This window comes from Rana temporaria, chromosome 4 (genome assembly GCF_905171775.1).
Source record: "Rana temporaria chromosome 4, aRanTem1.1, whole genome shotgun sequence".
NCBI classification, from domain to species: Eukaryota; Metazoa; Chordata; class Amphibia; order Anura; family Ranidae; genus Rana; species Rana temporaria.
The window spans coordinates 30,036,001-30,057,330 of record NC_053492.1 but is presented as its reverse complement, the minus strand read 5'-3'; the positions used below and the strand labels follow the sequence as shown (position 1 = coordinate 30,057,330).

General features: G+C 42.4%; 1 protein-coding gene across 1 annotated transcript; it reads right to left on the bottom strand.

Moving 5' to 3' along the window:
* Positions 1 to 645: 645 nt before the first annotated feature.
* Positions 646 to 20,655, bottom strand: LOC120936076 (fucolectin-like). The gene is made up of 4 exons (XM_040348179.1): positions 20,492 to 20,655; positions 15,348 to 15,645; positions 7,512 to 7,687; positions 646 to 756 (listed from the first exon to the last, which is right to left on the bottom strand). The coding sequence occupies exons 1-3, from the start codon at positions 20,556 to 20,558 to the stop codon at positions 7,537 to 7,539; spliced, it is 516 nt and encodes a 171-aa protein (XP_040204113.1). The 5' UTR covers positions 20,559 to 20,655; the 3' UTR covers positions 646 to 756; positions 7,512 to 7,536.
* Positions 20,656 to 21,330: the final 675 nt, after the last annotated feature.

Genomic DNA, 21,330 nt, shown 5'->3' with positions numbered 1-21,330 from the left:
AGGTGAACGCCTGTCGCCGTGGGTTAATTTTTGGGGCCTGCAATGGCTGACACTTACTTCTGTATCCGGTGAATAGCTTAATGTACCTCCAGCCACAGAATACAAAGTTGTTTGCTGTCAGGTGAAGCCTGTCGGCTAATTTTTGCGGCCTGTAATGGCCGGCACTTACTTATGTATCCAGTTTTTTACTTAATACTTCTGTTAGGTCAGTGTCCATGTTGTGGGAATATTTGTGCACAGCTAGTAAGTATTTTGTGGCTGCAAATATGACCTAAAGGTTTTTAATATTCGCCTGCCATTAAAGTCAATGGGGTTCGCGGACATTTGCGAAAGTTTGCGTTAGCGTTTGTAAACCGTCCCGTCGGATGTTCGTCCATCACTAATCAAATACCACCAAAAGTAAGCTATATATGTGGAGGGGGGTGGTAAAACTTCATATGGGTACAATGTTGCATGACCGCGCAATTTTCATTCAAAATGTGACAGCGCTGAAAGCTGAAAACTGGTCTGGGCAGGAAGGGGGTGAAAATGCCTGGTATTTAAGTGGTTAATACATCCCCTGCATTTAAATCTAATGCATGTAACATGCTTTCTCTGTATACTGGAATGCAGTGAATTCGGATAACACATTTGACAACACGGACATAATGCTGAATATTGTTTATTAATCAGTATTTGATTATTTGATTAATTGCTTTCCCCTTCAGATTACTGACACATAAGGCAATACATTTAAAATTGTATTATTGTAATCATCTGTTGCTCTTTTTTTTTTGTTTACAAAAGATTTTTATTGTGAGAATAAAAATTAGAGTACAAGCATAGGTAAAAAAAACATAAACATAACCCTCTTTAGAGGTATATTAATGACATGGTAACACATAAGGCACAATTTAGTGTTTGGTCCTTGGGTGAGTATAGGGTAATCCAGCAGCATATCACCAAAGTTTAATATGTATATATAAAAATAAAGAATAATAAGAGATAAAACATAGGCATCACATATTGACCTACCAATATGACCATTTGGCCTCAAAGATGTGAAGACTATCATGTATTGTGTGGAAAATTTTCTCCGATAGTTTTAATACTTCCATTCTATCGAGTACCTGTGACCATATAACTTTGTCAGTTCTCCAGTTGAATGCGATCATCCATTGCACTGAACTGCATAGTGAATGGAGGAGTTTGGTGCATGGTGGGGGAATATCTGGAACATTTCCGTATAGAAGGCAAATTAATGGGGTGAGGGAGACTTTGTGTTTGGAGGAGTCTTCGAATTTGCGAGCTGCTTCATGCCAGATATGTGATAGACGTGGGCAGCTCCAGAAGGTGTGAAGCAGAGTACCCTCAGCACGGCAACCTCTGAAACAGTCAGGGGAAACCGACGGGTAGAAAGTATGTATTTTGGAGGGTGTAAGGTACCACCTTGTAAATAATTTTATTGGGGTTTCTCTAAAGGAAACTGCTTTGTTGCTTTTTCTGAGGTTTTCTGACATAGTATACCATGTGTCCGGGGGAAGGTTAATGTCTAGATCCGTTTCCCAGTGTAGCATGGGTTGGGTTTTTTCGGGGGTAGAGAAGTCATTGAGATAATTATAGAGTCTAGAGATTGTACCTTTGTCTCTGGAGGAAGATTTGCATATCCTCTCAAAGATTGTAATATTTGGGTTCGTGGAGAGTGAAAAATGTGTTTGGAAAAATGATTTAATTAAGGAGAATCTCTCCTTTTCTGAAGAGGGGAGATTAAAGTCTTTCTGAAGGGACTCAAAACTTCTAAATGTCCATTTAGACTGTAGTGATCCTAAGGAAATTAGTCCACTAGCTATCCAGATGGTGAATGAGTGTTTGTTTTTATACGCAAGAGGTAGTCTAGGATCGCCTAGGTATGATGTGAATGGGGAGATGGTTGATGCAAGTGAGAAAGTGTCTTGTATGTTTTGCCATAGTTTAAATGCGTGAGCAACTATTATGTTGCGTTTGATGAGGTCTTTATAAAGGACGTATTTGGACCAGAGTATCCCTTGTAAGTATAATGGGTATATAGATGAGGACTCAAAGCTTATCCAAGGAACATTTCTATTTGGGGAATACCATTGAGTTATCTGTGATAGGCGTGCTGCTAAATAGTACTTAAATAAGTTGGGAAGACCCAGACCACCATTGGGTTGTGATTTATATTGTAGGGCGTAACTATATCTTGGGCGCTTGTCAGCCCATATGAATTTATTAATGAGTCTTTGAAGTGCCTCAAGTTTAGATTTAGGAACGTTAATTGGTATAGTGCGAAAGTAATATAAAAGTTTGGGAAGAATGTTCATTTTAATTGCACAGATTCTGCCCAAAAAAGAGATATGGTAGGAGGACCAAGTTTTTAAAAGAGAGGTGATGCGTGCGAATAATGGGGTATAATTGGCTTTAAATAAACCATTGTAGAGGGGAGTGATGTTTACACCGAGATATTTAAATGAGGAAGAAATCCACGTAAAGGGGAAGTTGGATTGAAGAAGGCCTAGTTCCTGTAAGGGGAAGTTAATGGGTAATACTGCACATTTGCTTAAATTAATTTTAAGTCCTGAAACTTTATGGAAGAGGTCTAGTTGTCTGAGAAGTACAGGTAGTGAGGTATGTGGGTTTGTGATATATATCAGTGCATCGTCAGCATATAAGCTAACTTTGTATTCTTGATGTTCTTTGGTATACCCCCTTATATCCGGGTTATCTCTGATAGCTTGGGCTAAGGGCTCTATTGCTAAAGCAAAGAGGAGTGGGGATAGGGGGCAGCCCTGTCTGGTACCCTTACCTAGTGGAAAGAAATCAGAGTTAATGCCAGGCAATCGGATGCGGGTCTGTGGGGAGTTATATAGGGCATTAAATCCCTGTAGAAATGCCCCAGTGATTCCAAATTTGGGGAGTAAGTAATTCAGATAGGGCCAGCTGACGCTGTCAAACGCCTTGTGGATGTCAAGACTAAGGAGACAGGTTTGTCGTTTATGAAGGTTAGCGTCCTGAATCACGTTAGCCACTAGTCTGATGTTGTCTGTAATTTGTCTGTTGGGTATAAAACCGGATTGGTCGATGTGTACAAGGGGGGAAATTACTTTGGCGAGTCTGTCTGCTAGGATCCTACCGAAAATTTTAAGGTCGTTATTTAGGACTGATATGGGGCGGAAATTTTGGGGTAGTGAATGATCTTTGTTGGGCTTGGGAATCAGGGATAGATTAGCTAATAGCATTTCTTTTGGGAATGAATTTCCTTCTAGGATGTGATTGAAAAGGTTTTTTAGATGTGGGGCAAGTAGGGGGGCATATTTCTTATAGTACAAGGAGGTGTAACCATCAGGGCCTGGGGCTGTAGAGGATTTGAGTGATTTGATAATACGTAAGATTTCATCTACTGTGCAGGGTGAGTTGAGAGAGTCAGCATGTTCCCGACTGAGGGAGGGAAGGTTAAGGTTTTCAAGCCAGGATTTTGCAGCCTCGTTTGGAGGGGAGTTGGGATTTGACATAAGGTCCCGATAAAACGAGGTGAAAATTTCCATTACTTTTTGTGGATGGGAGACCAGTTCACCATTATTGTTTCTAAGTTTGTATGTGTGTGTGGGGTTGTTGTCTTGTCTAAGTTTCCTTGCAAACATGGCTGAGTGGGAATTGCAATGCAGCATGTATTTAGCTTTGGCGAATCTGAGGGATTTTTCAACATTGCTTGAGAGGAGTGTGTCTAAGGCTTTGCGTTTTTCTTGTATTTGCGCAGTAGTAGCAGGATCCACAGCATGGTGCAATTTGATGTATAGATGATGAAGCTCATTAGTAAGGCGTTTGATGTCTGCCAGTCTTTCTTTATTCTTGGATGCCGCTAAGCTAATTATATGGCCCCTCAAAACTGCTTTGTGGGCCACCCATATTGAGGTAGGTGGGGTTTCCTGATTGATGTTATCTGTAAAGTAGTTTACTATGTGTGTGGATATGGTAGCCTTGCTGTTGGTGTTTGTTAGGAGGGTGTCATTGAGACGCCAGTTGTGGGGAGAGGGAGATAGGCCTATGTATGATGTAGTGAATGTGCATATGTTGTGGTCTGACCAAGGGCAAGGGTGAATCTGTGCTTGAGTGGAGTTGGCTAGGAGGACAGGAGTGGAGAGTATGTAGTCGAGCCTAGCATAGCAGTCATGTGGATGTGAGTAGTGGGTATATGCTTTGATCCCTGTGTTGTGAGCTCTCCATGTGTCTAATAATTGTGTTTTGTTGATTAGTCTGTTTATAGTCTTAGAAAAGGATTTTGTATGGGGGGATATGGAACTTCTATCGAGGGTTGGGTGGGCAGCTAGGTTAAAGTCCCCACCAATTAGTATGTGAGGTGAGTGGTATTTATCCAGTGTCTCAAAAAATTTGAGAAAAAAGGATGTATGGGTATCATTTGGGGCGTATACAGAGGCTATGGTGATTTCCCTATTATTAATAGTGCCCTTAAGAATTATGTATCTACTCTCAGGATCTCTGAATACATGCTGAACATCAAAGATAATTGAGTTTCGTATAAGAATGGCAACACCTTTTGTTTTATTATCATAGGTGGTGAAGTATACTTGATTATAAGATTTGTGAAAATATTTGGGGTGATTAGAGGAGGCAAAGTGGGTCTCTTGGAGTAGGATAATGTCTGCCCCAAGTTTTTTGTATTGTTGAAAGGCTTTTTTCCGTTTATTGGGTGAGTTAAACCCGTTTGTGTTGTGGGAAATAATTTTAATACCCATGATCAGAACTGTGGTCAACTATCAACAGAACAACCAATACTATCAAAAGCCAGCCATATAGAGGGAGGTCTAACTGGGTAGTGTAGCTGTGAACCCTGCAAGACCTGTCCCTATGGTGTAGAAAACATTGTGAATGCGAGAGAGAGCTGTGTAGACCTAGCATCTCTGAAATACATGTCAATAACTGGAAATTACTTAGATACAAAAAATATAGGTTATGTATACCTGTGGGAAGAAAGGAACAATAGAACTTATACTCTATGCTTGTGTAAAATAAATACGAATTTTTCAGTATTGATTTATAGGAGATATAACTCCTGGAGTGGACCAGTTTCAGTAAAAGGGGTGGAAACCCTTTTGAACTGGTTTTAGTCAAAATAGATATACTAAAGAGAAAAATAAAAAAAAACAATATGAAGGATAATAAAAAAAAATTATCCTTATCCTGCGTCAGATCCAGCCAGGCCATCGCAGAGGTGACCTAGATATGGGTCGAGGCAGGAGTGGGGTCAAACTAGCATCGGCGGACACACCCGGGCAAAAGAACAGGTTAAACTGTAAGAGAATCCGCATGTCAATGCTGGCAACTAAGAACTGCATTGTAGCAACAATAACACTCTAATAATAGAGAACAGAGAACAGGCCCAAAGCAATTGACTATAGCATTAAATTGTTTAGGAGGGAGTAGAAGAGAGATGTGATCCTGAGGATAGAATTATGTTCATTTCAGCCAGGATGGTGAGGCCCAGGATGAATGTGTGGCAGTCTCGTGTAGTACCCTGGGAATCAGGTTTTAGGAAGTACAAAATGATTCTCCTTTTTGTGCATGAATTGCACCTGGTTGCAGTATAGAAATAACCTGTATGGCTGTGTATATTGTACAGAAAAAGGTAAAATATTTGTTGGATGGAGGTAGAACTGTGCAAAAAGCACTGGCTCTTGAAGTGACTGTTGCAGCATCTTCTGAAACAGCTGTGTAGCTCAGTGAGGAGAGTTGAAATTCTTCCAGTAGGGGGGAGTGGAGCTTTCGTGGGGGATATGTAAATCCCATGTTTTCAAGTTGAGCTGAAGTAGTATGGAAGTCCTGGCAGCCCCATGTCTACTCTGCAGAATATGTGGCAGTCTCGTGTAGTACCCTGGGAAACAGGTTTTAGGCGATACAAAATGATTCTCCTTTTTGTGCATGAATTGCACATGTTTGCAGTATAGAAATAATCTGTATGGCTGTGTATATTGTACAGAATAAGGAAAAGTATTTGTTGGATGGAGGTAGAACAGTGCAAAAAGCACTGGCTCTTGAAGTGACTGTTGCAGCATCTTCTGAAACAGCTGTGTAGCTTAGTGAGGAGAGTTGAGATTCTTCCAGTAGGGGGGAGTGGAGCTTTCGTGGAGGATATGTAAATCCTAGATTTTCAGGGTGAGCTGAAGTAGGGAAGACCTGGCAGCCTCCTGTCTACTCTGCAGAAACTGCAAATATGATTTACTTTGGCTGCATGTGTAAATTGTTATGTAGCTGTAGTATCTTGGTTTGCAGGATCTTTTAGTAGGGATAGTGCAAAGACATGATGAGACAGTTGAAGATTTGGAATGGGTTAGTTTTGATGTGGGTTGAATAATCTTCTCTGGTCTCTCTGGCTGCGCCTGTTGGAAGGTGTAGACCAAATGGGAGAGGGTCGTGGAGTGACTGGAAGTCTCGGGTGGGGTTCATTGGGCAAAAGACCCAATTTAATCAGCAGCTCTTTACCTTCTATCACATTGTAAACTGTATATGTGGATCCATTGTGTGGAATTGTCAGTTTAAAGGGAAAACCCCAGCGGTATCTTATCCTGGCTGATTGTAGGACAGAAGTGACCTCCTTCATCCTGCGTCTTCTGTCTAAGGTGGCTGGGGAGATGTCAGGAAAGATTTGTACACGTTTCCCTTCATAGGAGATGTTGTGGCTGTTTCTGGAAGCACGCATGATGTCTTCCTTTACCAGGAAATCCTTCATGCACATGATAATATCCCTGGGGGGGTTTTCAGGGGGGGGTTTAGGACGGAGGGCCCTATGTATCCTGTCACAGGCAAAGGCTGATAATGGTTTCTCTGGGAGGAGACCATGAAATATTTTGGACACTGCTGGTAATAAATCTGTGATGGTTTCAGGTATGCCGCGCAATCTAATATTCTGGCGGCGATTGCGATTGTCCAAATCCTCAACCTGGGCTTGCATAAAGGCAAAATTATCAGCCAGATTTTCATAGTCTTTTCTCAGGTCATTATGTGCTAAGGAGAGTTCATCATGTTTTGTCTCTAGGAGATCGGTGCGTCCTCCTATATTAGCAATTTCCTGGGAAAGTGCAGCGGTGGATTTATGCACTTCTTTTTCTATCTTTTCCACCAGTTTATTAAAGATTGATGTGAGACTCTCATCTAGATCAGCTTTAGAGAGGGGGGTGTTGTACTCACGGTTATCCATGCTTTTAGGAGGATGTGAGATGATTTCCTCCTCTCCCCACATGCTGCTGCTGGTGCCATTTTGGGACATCCTCCCTGCTCTCTGCTCCACGTTCAGAAGAAAGTTGGTGAGCGAGTGTTGCTGGCTCCGATTTTTCTTTTTTTTTTGTGCCTGGCATGCACCTCGAGTTCCCACAGGGGTGCTGATGAATTTTATCCAAAAACGAGCGTTATAGCCCTGGGGAATCGGCCGTTATGTGCCCGGGTGTGGAGGAGAAGAGACTAGGCACTTCCCATCAGCGTCGCGCCGCGCATGCGCCCCCCTGTTGCTCTTTTTAAGTGGGCCATTCAATCACTGTCAGAGGTCCAGACTTGAACTTCACATAATGTAAGAAATTCGGTCTTTCCGCGTATAATTATATTGACGTATCTGCCAACCAAGCCATGGCAGTAGTAGGTCTGTGTTCCTCCATTTGGGATAGAGGTGATCACTCCGCACCTGCAAAGTGACCAGTAATAAAAGTAACAGTAATATCAATCATGATACATGTATGTATTTATTTTAAAAAGCAGCTACATAATACGTAAAGCAGAATAGCTCAATAATATATTTAAAAATAACAGCTTTGTCTTCAAAGCTGGAAATATTTGCAATCTGCAAAGATCTCCAAGTCTTGCACTTCCCTCCCACAGTATTTCATGTTCAGTAATAGTCGGTATCATCATCATCCCACTTCCACTGAGCCCAGACTGTTATGGAAACAAATAGAATAAAAAAGAATAGAATAGGAAAGATCAAAGAAAGTAATAGGAAAGAGTAAATCAGAACAGAATATAATATAAAATAAAAGAATAGAATAAAATACTATAGAAAATAAAGGAATAGAACATAAAAAATATATACTACAATAGAATAGAATAGAATATAAAATAATAGTATAGAGTAGAAAAGAATAGAATAGGAAAGAGCAAAGAAAATAATAGAAAAGAGTCAATCAGAACAGAATAGAATAGAAAATAAAAGAATAGAATAAAATACTATAGAAAATAAAGGAATAGAACTTAAAAAAATATAATACAATGGAAAATAATAGTATAGAACATAAAATAAAAGAATAGACCTGAATAGAAAATAAAATAATAGCATAGAAAAAAATTAAATTAAATAAATTAAAGAATATTATAAAATAAAATAGACATTAAAGGTATAGAACAGAATAGAGTAAAACAGAACAGAATAAATTAGAAAAGAAAAGAATAGAATAACATATAATAGAAAAAAGGGAATAGAAAAGAAAAGAATATAATAGAAAATAAGGGACAGGGCAGAATAGAATAGAAAAGAGTAAAATAGAACATAATAGAAATGTAAAAAGTGAATAAGGATACAACAAGAGCCTATGACAATTCCTTTATTAAAATAAAAAAAACATGTCTCCTGATGTAGAACCATCTACCGCCGCACTGCCGGACCTTGTGTGATAATTCTGGCGTGAGATGGATCTACATCAGGGACATTGTTTTTTATTTTTAACCACTTCATCCCCGGAAGGTTTTACCCCCTTAATGACCAGGTAATTTGTTCCTGATACAGCACTGTGTTGCTTTAACTGACAATTGCACGGTTGTTCAACACTGTACCCAAATATAATGTATGTCCTTTATTTTCCACAAATAGAGATTTCTTTAGGTGGTTGTAACAGGAGTCAACAGTGTAACAGGAAATAAAGAGACATATATTGGATTGTTTTGACATGGACAGTAATCTACCATATATTCTTTAAATGTCTGTAAAGGATATTGTGACCCAACCAGTCAATACTGACTCTTTTCAATGATTAGCCCTGGCTAGTGACATGCTAATTGAGTCTGCTTTTGAAAGACCTCTCATTGTGTGATGCTGCTTTGTGTGCTATTGATGATAGCAATGTGGGGATTGGGCAGATGAATGACTTATTGTCGGAGACGTAACGTCTGGGGGATAATTAACTCCTCTATGTAATTTTCTAAAAGGATGTGGATTGAAGGGAACTCATTGTGTGATGGTATTTTGTGTGAATTCTATTGATAAAAGTATGTGATTGATGCCCCACGGTGTGAAGGGGGGTGGAGATTTCATTGTCCCTTTGATTACTGTCACATGCTTGTAACTGCATAAAAAGCTGAGAAGAAACCATTAAAAGTTAGTTCATATTTTGACGCAGTAACAGAGCTTGTCAGTCTCGTTATTGAGGGAATTCTTATGGAATGGATCGGGTCCTGTTGGTTGGAGTGTCGATAAGCTGTTGTGGGGTGATGGAAGGTCGTAAACGGTGGTGACCGTTACAATTGGTGGCTAGCAGCGGGATAATTTCATCGCTTAAAGGACGGCTACAAGGACTACTGGAGAACCATGGCAGACCAGCCAGCAACCATAAGAAGATGGACGTGATCACAGAACTTGTCCAAATGGATCGAGCGGAAAGACCCAACTTAACGGAAAGGCCCAGCGTAACAGAAAGGACCCTAGAGGAGGCAAGTTTTGATCAGGCTGTCAAACTACGACTGGCACACTATGGTCCTAACCCTCCACCGGAGATCATAGACCGAGTTATAGCGGCTGTGGACGCAAATTGGCTACGGCAAAGACGTTCTGCAGCAGCAGAAGTCACAGCAGCACCAACTGAAAGGAGAAAGATACATTTTTTATTTTAAGAACTTAATTGAAACTGAAGGGGAGATTGATGGGTACCTTGCTGATTTTGAACGGCAATGTGCCCTACACCGGGTGCCCACAGAGGAATGGGTTACCTTTTTGTCTGGGAAATTGTCCGGCCGGGCCAGTGAAGCGTTCAGGGCCATCCCAGACAAGGATATTATGAATTATGGACTGGTAAAAGAAGCACTTTTGGCCAGGTATGTCGTCACACCAGAGGCATACCGGAGGCGGTTCCGAGAGACGAGCAAGCAGACTGGAGACTCATATACCGAGTGGGCATGCCGCCTACACCGCACAGCATCCCACTGGGTCGATGGATGCCATTCAGAATCCGGGGAAGAGGTGCTGCAGGTGTTCCTGCTGGAGCACTTCTTTGACAAACTGTCCCGGGAAGTCAGAGAGTGGGTCCGGGACAGAAAACCTTTCTCCTTGTCTGAAGCAGCTCGCCTGGCAGACGAATAAACAGATGCCCGCAAACTGGACAACTCTGTGGTCAAGACAACAGCTCGGGTGGATTATCGATCAGCGGCACCCCCGCCGGCTTTTGCCTACAAACCCCAGTCGGATCGTCCTACAACACCACCTCCAGCGGACACTTATCCTCAGCAGCCCAGATTCAACTCCCAGGACTACTCACAGCCCATCAGGTGTTTTGGGTGTAAACAGCTAGGACACAGAAAGCTAGACTGTCCATTGAATCCACCCAGGCAGTCACAGTCATGGAGACAGCCAGAAAGGGGGAACCCCCGCACACCCATGCCTGCGGCCCACTGCGTTGAGGAGGAAGAACATTGGGGCGTTCTGCACGAGGCAGATCCGATACAATCAGCTAACCAGGACAACAGGCAGCAACACAGGCAGACTGTCTGGGTCAATGGAAAGGTAGCCAATGGACTACGCGATACTGGGGCCACGATGACACTGCTACAGAAGAAACTCATCCCAGAGAGCCAGCACACCGGAGACACTGTAGCCGTAAGAGTAGCGGGAGGCACCGTCTTCCGGCTACCCGTTGCCCCGGTTCACCTGGATTGGGGGGTTGGTTCGGGACATGTGAATGTGGGGGTGATGAAGGATTTGCCAGCGGATGTACTACTGGGGAATGATTTGGCCCCCCTTGTTTCTGCGTACGCCCCGATGCGCCCCCCGCTGAAGCCCACACAGTGACTACCTGTGCCCCGACCTGCGTTGCTGGAACCAACTCGCTTGCTGCTGAGACCTGGGTAAGACTACCTTCCCCAACATGTACCATAGATCCGGCACAATATCACAGTCTAAAATGGGAATGTGACAAGTTGGCCAGTGAGAAATCGGAGATGCAACGACACTACGTCATGTATTATGAGATGTCCCGTGGCTTTAACATTGAAATGCACAAACAGGCTGAAATTGCCAAAAGGTTAAATGGGATTTGCGCGCAGGTTGTGCCCTATCTCGCCCAAGAGCATCAACAACAAGTTTTGATAGCCATTGAGAGAGCAAAGCAAGTGACTGTTCCAGAACTGAATTCCATTATTCACCTTCACCATCAGCTACCGACCTGGTAAGCCAGATGGCAATGCTGATGGTTTATCCCGGCAAACAGACGTCATCCCGGCCTCCTAGTTCCGGACATCCCCAAGTTGACCCGAAAAGGATCAAGCCGGGTCTGCCGGAGTGTTCCACAAGGAGGGAGCCATGTAACAGGAGTCACTTTTGGGCACAGATTGAGCCAGGAAATAAAGAGACATATATTGGATTGTTTTGACATGGGCAGTTATCTACCATATATTCTTTAAATGTCTGTAAAGGATATTGTGACCCAACCAGTCAATACTGACTCTTTTCAATGATTAACCCTGGCTAGTGACATGCTAATTGAGTCTGCTTCTGAAAGACCTCTCATTGTGTGATGCTGCTTTGTGTGCTATTGATGATAGATGTGTTGTGACTAGTGTTGCTCACGAATATTCGTATTGCGAATATTCGTTACGAATATTGCATATTCGAGTATTCGCGAATAAATCGAATACCGCGGTCAAAATTCGCTATTACGAATATTCATATTTTTTCAAATTTATTTTTAAAACAGATCACATCCTAGTGATCTCCATCGACGTCTAAAAGCATTGCTGGTATGATTAGAGACCCTGGGCCAAGTAGCTGAGGCGATCCTTTTATGTTGACGAATATTCGCTTTCGCGAATATTCGTATTATGAATATTCGCAAATACTTTCTCCGCCCTTCTTTTGCATCAGAGCCAATCAGAGTTCTCCTACCACAGTTGTCAGAGGTTAGCAACCTCCATAGCAACCAATAGGAACCTGCCTGCACGACCAGTATATAAGATCACTCCCAGCAGTATTTCAGTGCAGATTCACAAGGTGGCTAGAGAGAGTGGAGTGTTTCTGTGCGTTTTTTCAGTGTATTGCGATCTTAGAGCTTAGAGCATTGTGCTTCCTATAGTGCTTTCAGTTCTGAGTTTCCTGCTTCTATAACCAACTGCTTTTTTCAAAGCAAAAGACCCAACAGCTTTTCTAAAAGCTCAGATTTGTGTTGTTTTGTCCAGGTTAGTGTAGCTTAGTGTTAGATAGATTTCTGTGTAGTTAGTGTAAGTGTACATTTCTTTAAGGTAGCTTAGTTTAGTGTGTGTTTAGTCTCTGTGTTTTGTGTATAAAAAAAAACAAAAAAAAATAGCTTTAGTTTAGTGTCATATAAGTTTGTGTAAGTAGAGTTAGTGTTTAGTGCATATTAGTTTATTATTTGTAGTCCTCGTCTTTGTCCTTGTCAGTCAGTGTAAAAAAAAAAAAAAAAACATTTAGCTTTAGTTTAATCATATAAGTTTGTGTAAGTAGAGTTAGTGTTTAGTGCATATTAGTTTAGTATTTGTAGTTCTCATCCTTGTCTGCGTCAATCAGTCTAAAAAAAAAAAAAGACCCAAAAAAGTTTTAGCTGTAGTATTTTAGTTCCTGTTTAGTAGCTGTCCGTGTCGTAGTCTACGTCTTTGTCCATGTAAAAAAAAAAAAAAAAAAGTTTTAGGTGTAGTATTTTAGTTCCTGTTTAGTAGCTGTCCGTGTCGTAGTCTACGTCTTTGTCCGTGTAAAAAAAAAAAAAAAAAAAAAAAAAAAGTTTTAGGTGTAGTCGTTTTATTCTAGTTTAGTAGCTGTCTACGTCTTTGTCTGCGTCTTTGTCTGCGTGCCTGTCTTGCTAAAAAAACAAAAAACACTCCTTTCTCACATTTCCCCCCCCGCACATCAGCAAGCTGTCCAGGCATGCTGGGAGTTGTAGTTTTGCAACAGCTGGAGACACACTGTTTGGGAAATACTAATATCTGATCTTATATCCTAACTTTTAAACTAGTCTAAAATGCAGTTAAAGTGGCGTCTCCCCAGCGCCGCAGTGTTCTCTGGGAGCTAACCGCAGTGTGTACTGGAGGCCGGTCACATGACGGGGCGTAGCTGTAATCGCCATGATGCTCTGTCCCCGTTCTTAGCTGTGAGAGTTTTGAATGCCATCACAACGGGGCGTATACTTTCTATGACGCAGCCAGTTGTGATGGCAACCAGAAAGTGTTGACGGCGCTGCTCGCCGTCAACACTGCTCATGCGCAAGAAGGAGCGGTGAATGCCGGGAGGCGTGCATTCACCGCTTCCCGGAAGTCAGTGCTTGTGGGCTTCACAATGCCCACAAGCAAAATGGGAAATCCCTAGATCGATTTTTAAAAGTTAATCTTTTAAACGAAAATGGACAGGGAATGGTTTTATTCGCCAAACAAGTTAGTACAAACTTGTGATGTTAACCCACATTGAATGCACAGAAAAAAAAAACAATCGGCTGCTGAAGCTCCGCTTTAACAACCAGCTGTTTTTTCACATTCTTCTTTTAATCGGTTGATCATTTTTTGGAATTCGTTAGAAAACTAATAAACAAAACAAAACAAATGTTTCCGTACATGTCTATTTAGGGGTGGACAGCTGCTGTTTGAGCAGAAAACGAGCGACAAAAACTATTGTAAAATGCTCAAGTCACATGTTTTCAGGTGTTCCTATTGAAGTCTATGGTGCAGGAAACGCTTGAAATATGCAAGCTCATGTACTTTTTGGAGCAACAGGCATTTTGCTTCAGGTGACAAAACACTCATATGTGAACAGGGGTCATTGAGATGAATGGGATTTGGCTTGTGGAGCATTTTAGAGCTACAAGATTTAAACAGATAATCTCTCAGGTGTAATGAGAAAGTTACATAGTTAGTCAGGTTAAAAAAAAAAAAATACAAGCCCAACCAGTTCAACCAAATAATAATAATAATTATTATAATAATAATACAATCCCATATACACAATCTGTCACCCACAGTTGATCCAGAGGAAGGCAAAAGATCCCAGCAAAGCATTCTCCAATTTCCTCTGGCAGGGGAAAAATTCCTTCCTGATCCCCCGAGAGGCAATCAGTTTTTCCCTGCATCAACTTTACTTATAAATGTTAGTACCCAGCAGGGGCGTAGATAAGGGGGGGGTCAGGGGTGTTCAACCCCCCCCTCCCAGAGCATCCTGGCAAAATGCCCCAACAGTGTCCCTGCTGTTTAGCCTCAGCATCAGCACAGTAGAAGCAATCAGAGTTTTGGAGTGCATCAGTCAGCTTCCCTTCTATTGTGCCCAATCCCCTGAATTTAAGAAGGGGTCCCCCTGAAAAGCATGAAATGACTTCAAGGTCTCTTTGCATAGCCTCATGACCCCACTCTGCTGTGACATGTTTTTACCGTACATCCCCCAACAAAAAAGTGTAAATGATGCCTTTGAGTTTGAAAGACCTGAACCCTCCCACAGGAAAATGTTTTATCTACGGCCCTGGTACCCAGTTATAGTATGTACATTTAGGAACTAATCCAGGCCTTTTTTAAAGCAATCTACTGAGCCTGCCAGAACTACCTCTGGAGGGAGTCTATTCAATATTTTCAACATTTTCACAGCTCTTAAGCCTCGTACACACGATCAGATTTTCCAACGGGAATTTTGTGATGACAGCCTGTTGGAGGAAAATCCAACCGTTTGTACGCTCCATTGGACAATTGTCGGATTTTCCACAGACAAATGTGGGTTGGTAGGCTTTAAAAATTTTTGCGGACATTTGCCTGTACAAACATGCATGCTCGGAAGCAATGCTCACCAAACACAGGATATGCAGAAGGTGCCCAAAGGGTGGCGCTAAAAAGCTGAAAAAACATGTTGTTTCGTGTTTGTGGGCCGACAATTGTGTGCCCTTTGTATGCAAGACTAGTTCCTGGCCAACGCCCTTCAGACCAAAGTCCTACGCTGTGTCTGCGAAAAATCCGATCGTGTGTACAAGGCTTAACTGTGAATAAACCTTTTTGTATTTGGAGTTATCACAGCCCCTTAGCAGAAAGGAAAAAACTGCTCTGATCCATATAGGGTATATATGAGTGATAACTGAAGGGGAATAATATCCAAGAATCATCCTTACCTGGGATTATTGTTTCCATTGTCACTCAGAGAGTTTCCAACCAGAATTTCAGCCCCATTTATTCTCTCACCATAGTTGACTCTGTTAGTGATGGAGATGAAGGAAATTCTGTACGATTTCAGCAGGTCCACCCTCCACCAGGGAGACACGTCATTATGTGTATGGGAGCAGGAACCATGGTCAAAATGCGGATCCTCGTTCCCATCTATGGCATTTATTGCTGCTGACAGGAAGCCATAGTGTTCATCATTTAAAATTGTGGACTGAGTTGCTCGACCTTGAAGGGCAACATTCCGATCTGTTCAACAATGTGAGAGCAGAGCACCATATTACTCAATGTACAAACAGTAAGAGATATGAGGTACATGAGACATAGAACAGGAACACATGGGGGATTCTTAATAAATGGAATCATGATAAAGATTTTGTTGAATAGTAGACATTTACAAGGTGAGGAGACCCAGTGATGGCACTGGGTCTCCTCACCTTACAGTCTAGTTGGAGTTATTGCCCCAGACCTCCGCTTCTAGATCCTCATATATTGTGTGTGGCTAGGGATGAACCCTGCCGAGAACAATGTGGACTCTCTCGGTACCTGCAAACAGCATCTTTGGGGTGGTGCGGGAGCGGTGTATATATTCCTCCTAAACTGCCCCTGCCATTGAAATCAATGGGCAGCGCTGCTTTTGCGGGTACTTTTAACCCTTTATTCGGCCACTAACGGGGGTTAAAGCGACGTTCCACCCATTTAAAAGTCAGCAGCTCCAAAAAGTGTAGCTGCTGACTTTTAATAATCAGACATTCACCTGTCCCACGGTCCAGCGATGCAGCCGTCCGAAGCCTCACTCCTCTCCCCCTCCTCTTCCCGGCACTGGCATTATAACTGTGGGTGCCCAGCTGTGGCTTTACAGCCGGGCGCAACATTGCGACCTTCTGGGACCTGTTATGTGTACCAGAAGATTGCAGAGAGGGAGGGGGGAGAAGTGAACTTCCTTCCAGTGCCGGAAGTGTGAGCTGGGTGCCTATAAAAACTGGGTACCCGCTCCCCCCCAAACAAAATGACATGCCGAATGTGGCATGTCAGGTGGTCACCAGCACTTAGACCCCTTTCACACTGAGCCCCTCATAGCGTCGGCGGTAAAGCTCCGCTATTTCTACCGCCAACGCTATGGGCGGATTTGCAGCGCATTTTGTCCGCTAGCGGGGTGGTTTTACCCCACGCTAGCAACCAAGACAGGGTTAAAAATGCTGCAGCAGCGCATTGCCAGCGGTATAGCCATGCTGTCCCATTGATTTCAATAGGCAGCAGCGGTGAAGGAGAGGTAAACACACTGCTCCTTCACCGCTCCAAAGATGCAGCTAGCAGGACTTTTTTTACCATCCTGCTAACGCAATGCTCCAGTGTGAAAGCCCTTGGGCTTTCACACTGGAGTGAATGTGACAGCTGTTTAAGGGCGGATTGCAGGCGATATTTTTAATGCTATAGCACCTGCAATATGCTCCAGTGTCAAAGGGGTCTTAAAGCGAAAGTTCAATTTTTGGGTGGAACTCCACTCTAAAAGCGCCCCACTAGCAGCCGAAAAGCACCGCTATAACAACAGTAAAGCGTTGCTATAGCAGAAGTAAAGTGCCACCAAAAATAGTGTCACTTTACAGCCCCCCGCCCCAGTGTGAAAGTAGCCTAAAAAAAAAGACTGAAAATTTAAGGGAAAAAATGTTTTTCTTTGTTTCTGTTATACAATTTTGCAAGTAAATAATTGTTCTTCACAAACTTAGCCTAAAATGTTATATTCTGCTACATTTCTAAATAACCCAATCAGTGTATATTATTTAGTCTGTGTGAAAGTTATAGAGTCCACAATCTATGGTGTATATATAAAAGTTTATTTATTTATTTATTTTTTAATTGTACGATTTTTTTTTTTCAACACAGTGTGACAAGAGCAATATAATGTTACCGCATGAACATTGTACTTCTCTGAGGAAGTGATCGGGATTTTTTTTTACACACTGTGGGCTAGATCCACAGAAGAATTACCCCGGCGTATCTATTGATACGCCGTGTAATTTTAAAGTTCCCACGTCGTATCTTTGTTTTGTATATACAAAACAAGATACGACTGCATCTGGGCTCGATGCAAATTAGCTAGATACGGCGATCCACGAACGTACGTCCGGCCGGCGCATTTTTTTATGTCGTTTGCGTTCGGCTTTTTCCGGCGTATAGTTACCCCTGCTATATGAGGCGTATCCTATGTTAAGTATGGCCCTCGTTCCCGCGTCGAATTTTGAAAATGTTACGTCATTTGCGTAAGTCGTTCGCGAATAGGGCTTGCGTAGAATGACGTCACCGTCGTAAACATTGGCTTGTTCCGGTTTAATTTCGAGCATGCGCACTGGGATACCCCCACGGACGGTGCATGCGCTGTTGAAAGACGTATTTACATAAAACACGCCCCCATCACATCCATTTGAATCACGCGCCCTTACGCCGCCAAAGATACACTACGCCACCATAACTTACGGCGCGCATTCTTTGAGGATTCCAAAAAAAAAAGTAAATTAAGGCGGCGTAGTGTATCTTAGATACGCTACGCCCGATGGAAATATGCGCCAGGGTACGTGGATCTGGCCCTATGTTTGCTTTCATTACATTGCTTTAAAGCGGATCTCCACCCTAATTATAACATTTATTTAAAAACACTGCCGCTGTATGACATTATAAAAACGGATGTTTTGTTTAAGTAAATCTGTACAGTACCTGTACAGTAGTGAGCCTTCCGGTCTGTCTCACTGCGGGAATTATCCGGGCATTGCGTCACTTCCTTGTCAATTCAGTGCACTCTGTACAGCTCCCCGTGTTCACTGCGCAGCCGTGTCATCAAATATCGCACGATTTCCTAAGAAGGAAGTGACGCGCGGCATAAACAAAGCAAGGAGGGCGGGCAACACAGACGCTCGAGACGCTGCTACCCGTTGCTCGTGCGCATGCGTGAGATCGAGCGGTGGATGCTGGGACATCAGCATCCACTGGAAGAAGGAAGTGCCGGGTTGTGGGATTATGCCCACAGTTAAAATGGAAACCGAAACGGAAGCTAGAATATAAGTTAATATTTAATACAGAATGGCAGCGGAGCGGCCGTGGGAGACAGAAAACGTGAGTTTTGCAAATTAGTGGCATTAATAGTTTAGCTAGCCCTTAAGAAAGAAATGTGTTTTGCGTGGGAGATCCGCTTTAAGCAAGCATTTTACATAATGAAACTGATTTATTTATTCTGTTTTCTTGTCATTAGCTGTGATTGGTTAAAGCTAATCACATGGTACAGATGGGCTGTGATTGGCCCTGTCTGTACCATGTGATCAAATTGACCAATCACAGCCAGTAATACAATTGTACACATTGGATAGCCTGAAAGAAAGCCATCTATTGTGCACAACTGTCATGTGATCTGCTAGCCAAAGATGTAGAGCTCAGAGTCAGTTCTACACGCGCCTGCGCAATGACTATGACACATGCCGCATGCTCCCTCCCGATGCTAGTGCTACTCTGCAAGGGGCGGGGGTGATTTTAGCAATAAAGTACACGTCTTAGCGGGGCGTGTTAAAACAAATGAAGGACGGATTTTGCAATGTTGATGGGCGGGTTTTGCAATGGGGTTAAGTCATAAGCATAATAACAATAAACTCCATACATAATAAACGTTTAGTTTAAATGCATCCCCTGTAGCCATTCTGTGGTGAAGGGGTTAAGCCATAAGCATAATAACAATAAACTGTGACAAGTATTGAAATTTGCCATCAACATTGAACTACCTGCCCTTATCTCTGTCCATCATTTTAAAATACCTCCTATTTTGTTTTAACACGCCCCGCTAAGACGTGTACTTTATTGCTAAAATCACCCCCGCCCCTTGCAGAGTAGCAATAGCAACGGGAGCGTGCGGCATGTGTAATAGTCATTGCGCAGGCGCCGTGTAGAGCTGACTCTCAGCTCTACATCTTCAGCTATTTTTGACGGTTCTGCACTGTGCCTGCGTAGTACAGGGGGGTCCTTATCTGCCGGGGCACCTTTTTCGGCAGGACACCGGCCGGGAGGACAGGATTTTTTCACCCCCCTGTTGCTGCAGCGCCGCCCCTGCACCCACTGCCGCACCAAGGCCACAGTGGCCTTGTCAGGAATCCGGCCCTGCTTGTAGGTAGGCAGCACACTCACTTTGCACCTATTCAGTTTGGACACTAATACTGGACAATAGCCAACAGCGTTCATAAAAACTGGAAGAAGGAAAAAAAACAAAATCAGGTTCGATTTTCTATAGGACCTGATAAAATAGAATTAAGGATGTGATTGCTTACTAGGGGCAACACATATTGTTTTTCCTTTTTCCAGTATTTATAATTTTGGCACAATTTATTTTATTTAAATTTGCTGTTAACCCCCCCCCCCCCCCCCCCAGAATACAAAATGATCTACCCTTAACAGATCGTTAGGATGTCATATGACGTCCACTCAGGATAACTAAACCACCGCCCAGCCGTCATTTGTCTATAGGCCAGGCAGGAAGTGGTTAAAAAAGAGGCCATTTGTTAATAAAAGAGTCTGAAAACCCCTTCCCCTATTCATGCTTTACAAAAGGTGGGGGCATTTATGTAAAATATGTTTAAATGTTTAAAAAAAAAACTGTACTCACTGAATGGTTATGTATGATATCTAATGTGATTACATTTATGACATTATTTGATTCTTTAGCACATGATAGATAGATAGATAGATAGATAGATAGATAGATAGATAGATAGATAGATAGATAGATAGATAGATAGATAGATAGATAGATAGATAGATAGATAGATAGATAGATAGATATATAGATAGATAGATAGATAGATAAACCTTAGATCTATCGATCGATCGATCGATCTATCTATCTATCTATCTATCTATCTATCTATCTATCTATCTATCTATCTATCTATCTATCTATCTATCTATCTATCTATCTACTGTATCTATCTATCTATCTATCTATCTATCTATCTATCTATATATCTCATCATTTACATGTGGCTACAGGGTTAATAAATGATTACAATATTAATGTCAGTCTAATATAAAGTATATAAAGTTCTAAACAAACAGGACTAACTTTTATTGAGATGAGCAGAAACCCCACAGAGGAGCCACAAGGCGGCGGCAATGTGTAGAAATGTCATTCTCGTGATTCGAAAGGTTCAGAAAGTCACCTAAAGAAAGGAAAACAGACAAATGATAATCCTACCACAATGAAATGTTAGGTAAAGCATCAAACTGATTTCACTGTATTTGCTGTTTGATTTTAGAATTCTCAGGTTTGTGTAGACCTCACCTAACCATTAAAACGTAATCAATATTTACTTGCTGACCAGAGACGTACCCGTACGTTGCGGGACTTCAAGCAGTTATTCCAGGATAATGCCTTCAGCTGACTAACTAGCCACTGGATTGAATTGCTTTTACAAGCAGCAGGAGGGGACACCCCCCTCCTGCCACCTTCCATGGGTCTCTGAGGCTCCCTCGTCCCACCAGAAGACCCAAGTGACCACCTGGCACGTCTGCTCACTGGCCGAACAAAGCTGTCCCACTGTGAAGCACCATACACACTATGGGCTGGATTCACAGAGAGTTACGCCGCCGGTATTAGTAGATACGCCGACATAACTCGTATCTTAGGGTGCAATTTTTCCGCTGGCCGCTAGGTGGCGCTTCCGTTGATTTTGGCGTAGAATATGTAAATGACTAGATACGCCGATTCACAAACATACGCTTGCCCGTCGCAGTAAAGATACGCCATTTCCGTAAGAGATACGCTGCGTAAAGATAAAGCTGCCCCCTAGGTGGCGTAGCCAATGTTAAGTAGGGCCGTCGTTCCACGTTGAAATTTGAAAATTTTACGTTGTTTGCGTAAGTCGTCCGTGAATGAGGCTGGACGTAATTTACGTTTACGTC

Coding starts and splice junctions, on each gene's coding strand:
- LOC120936076 (XM_040348179.1), bottom strand. CDS start 20,558: ATGACATTTCTACACATTGCCGCCGCCTTGTGGCTCCTCTGTGGGGTT. Junction 15,646..20,491: donor TTCTGCTCATCTCAATAAAA/GTTAGTCCTGTT, acceptor ATTGTTGAACAG/ATCGGAATGTTGCCCTTCAA. Junction 7,688..15,347: donor AATGGAAACAATAATCCCAG/GTAAGGATGATT, acceptor GTCACTTTGCAG/GTGCGGAGTGATCACCTCTA.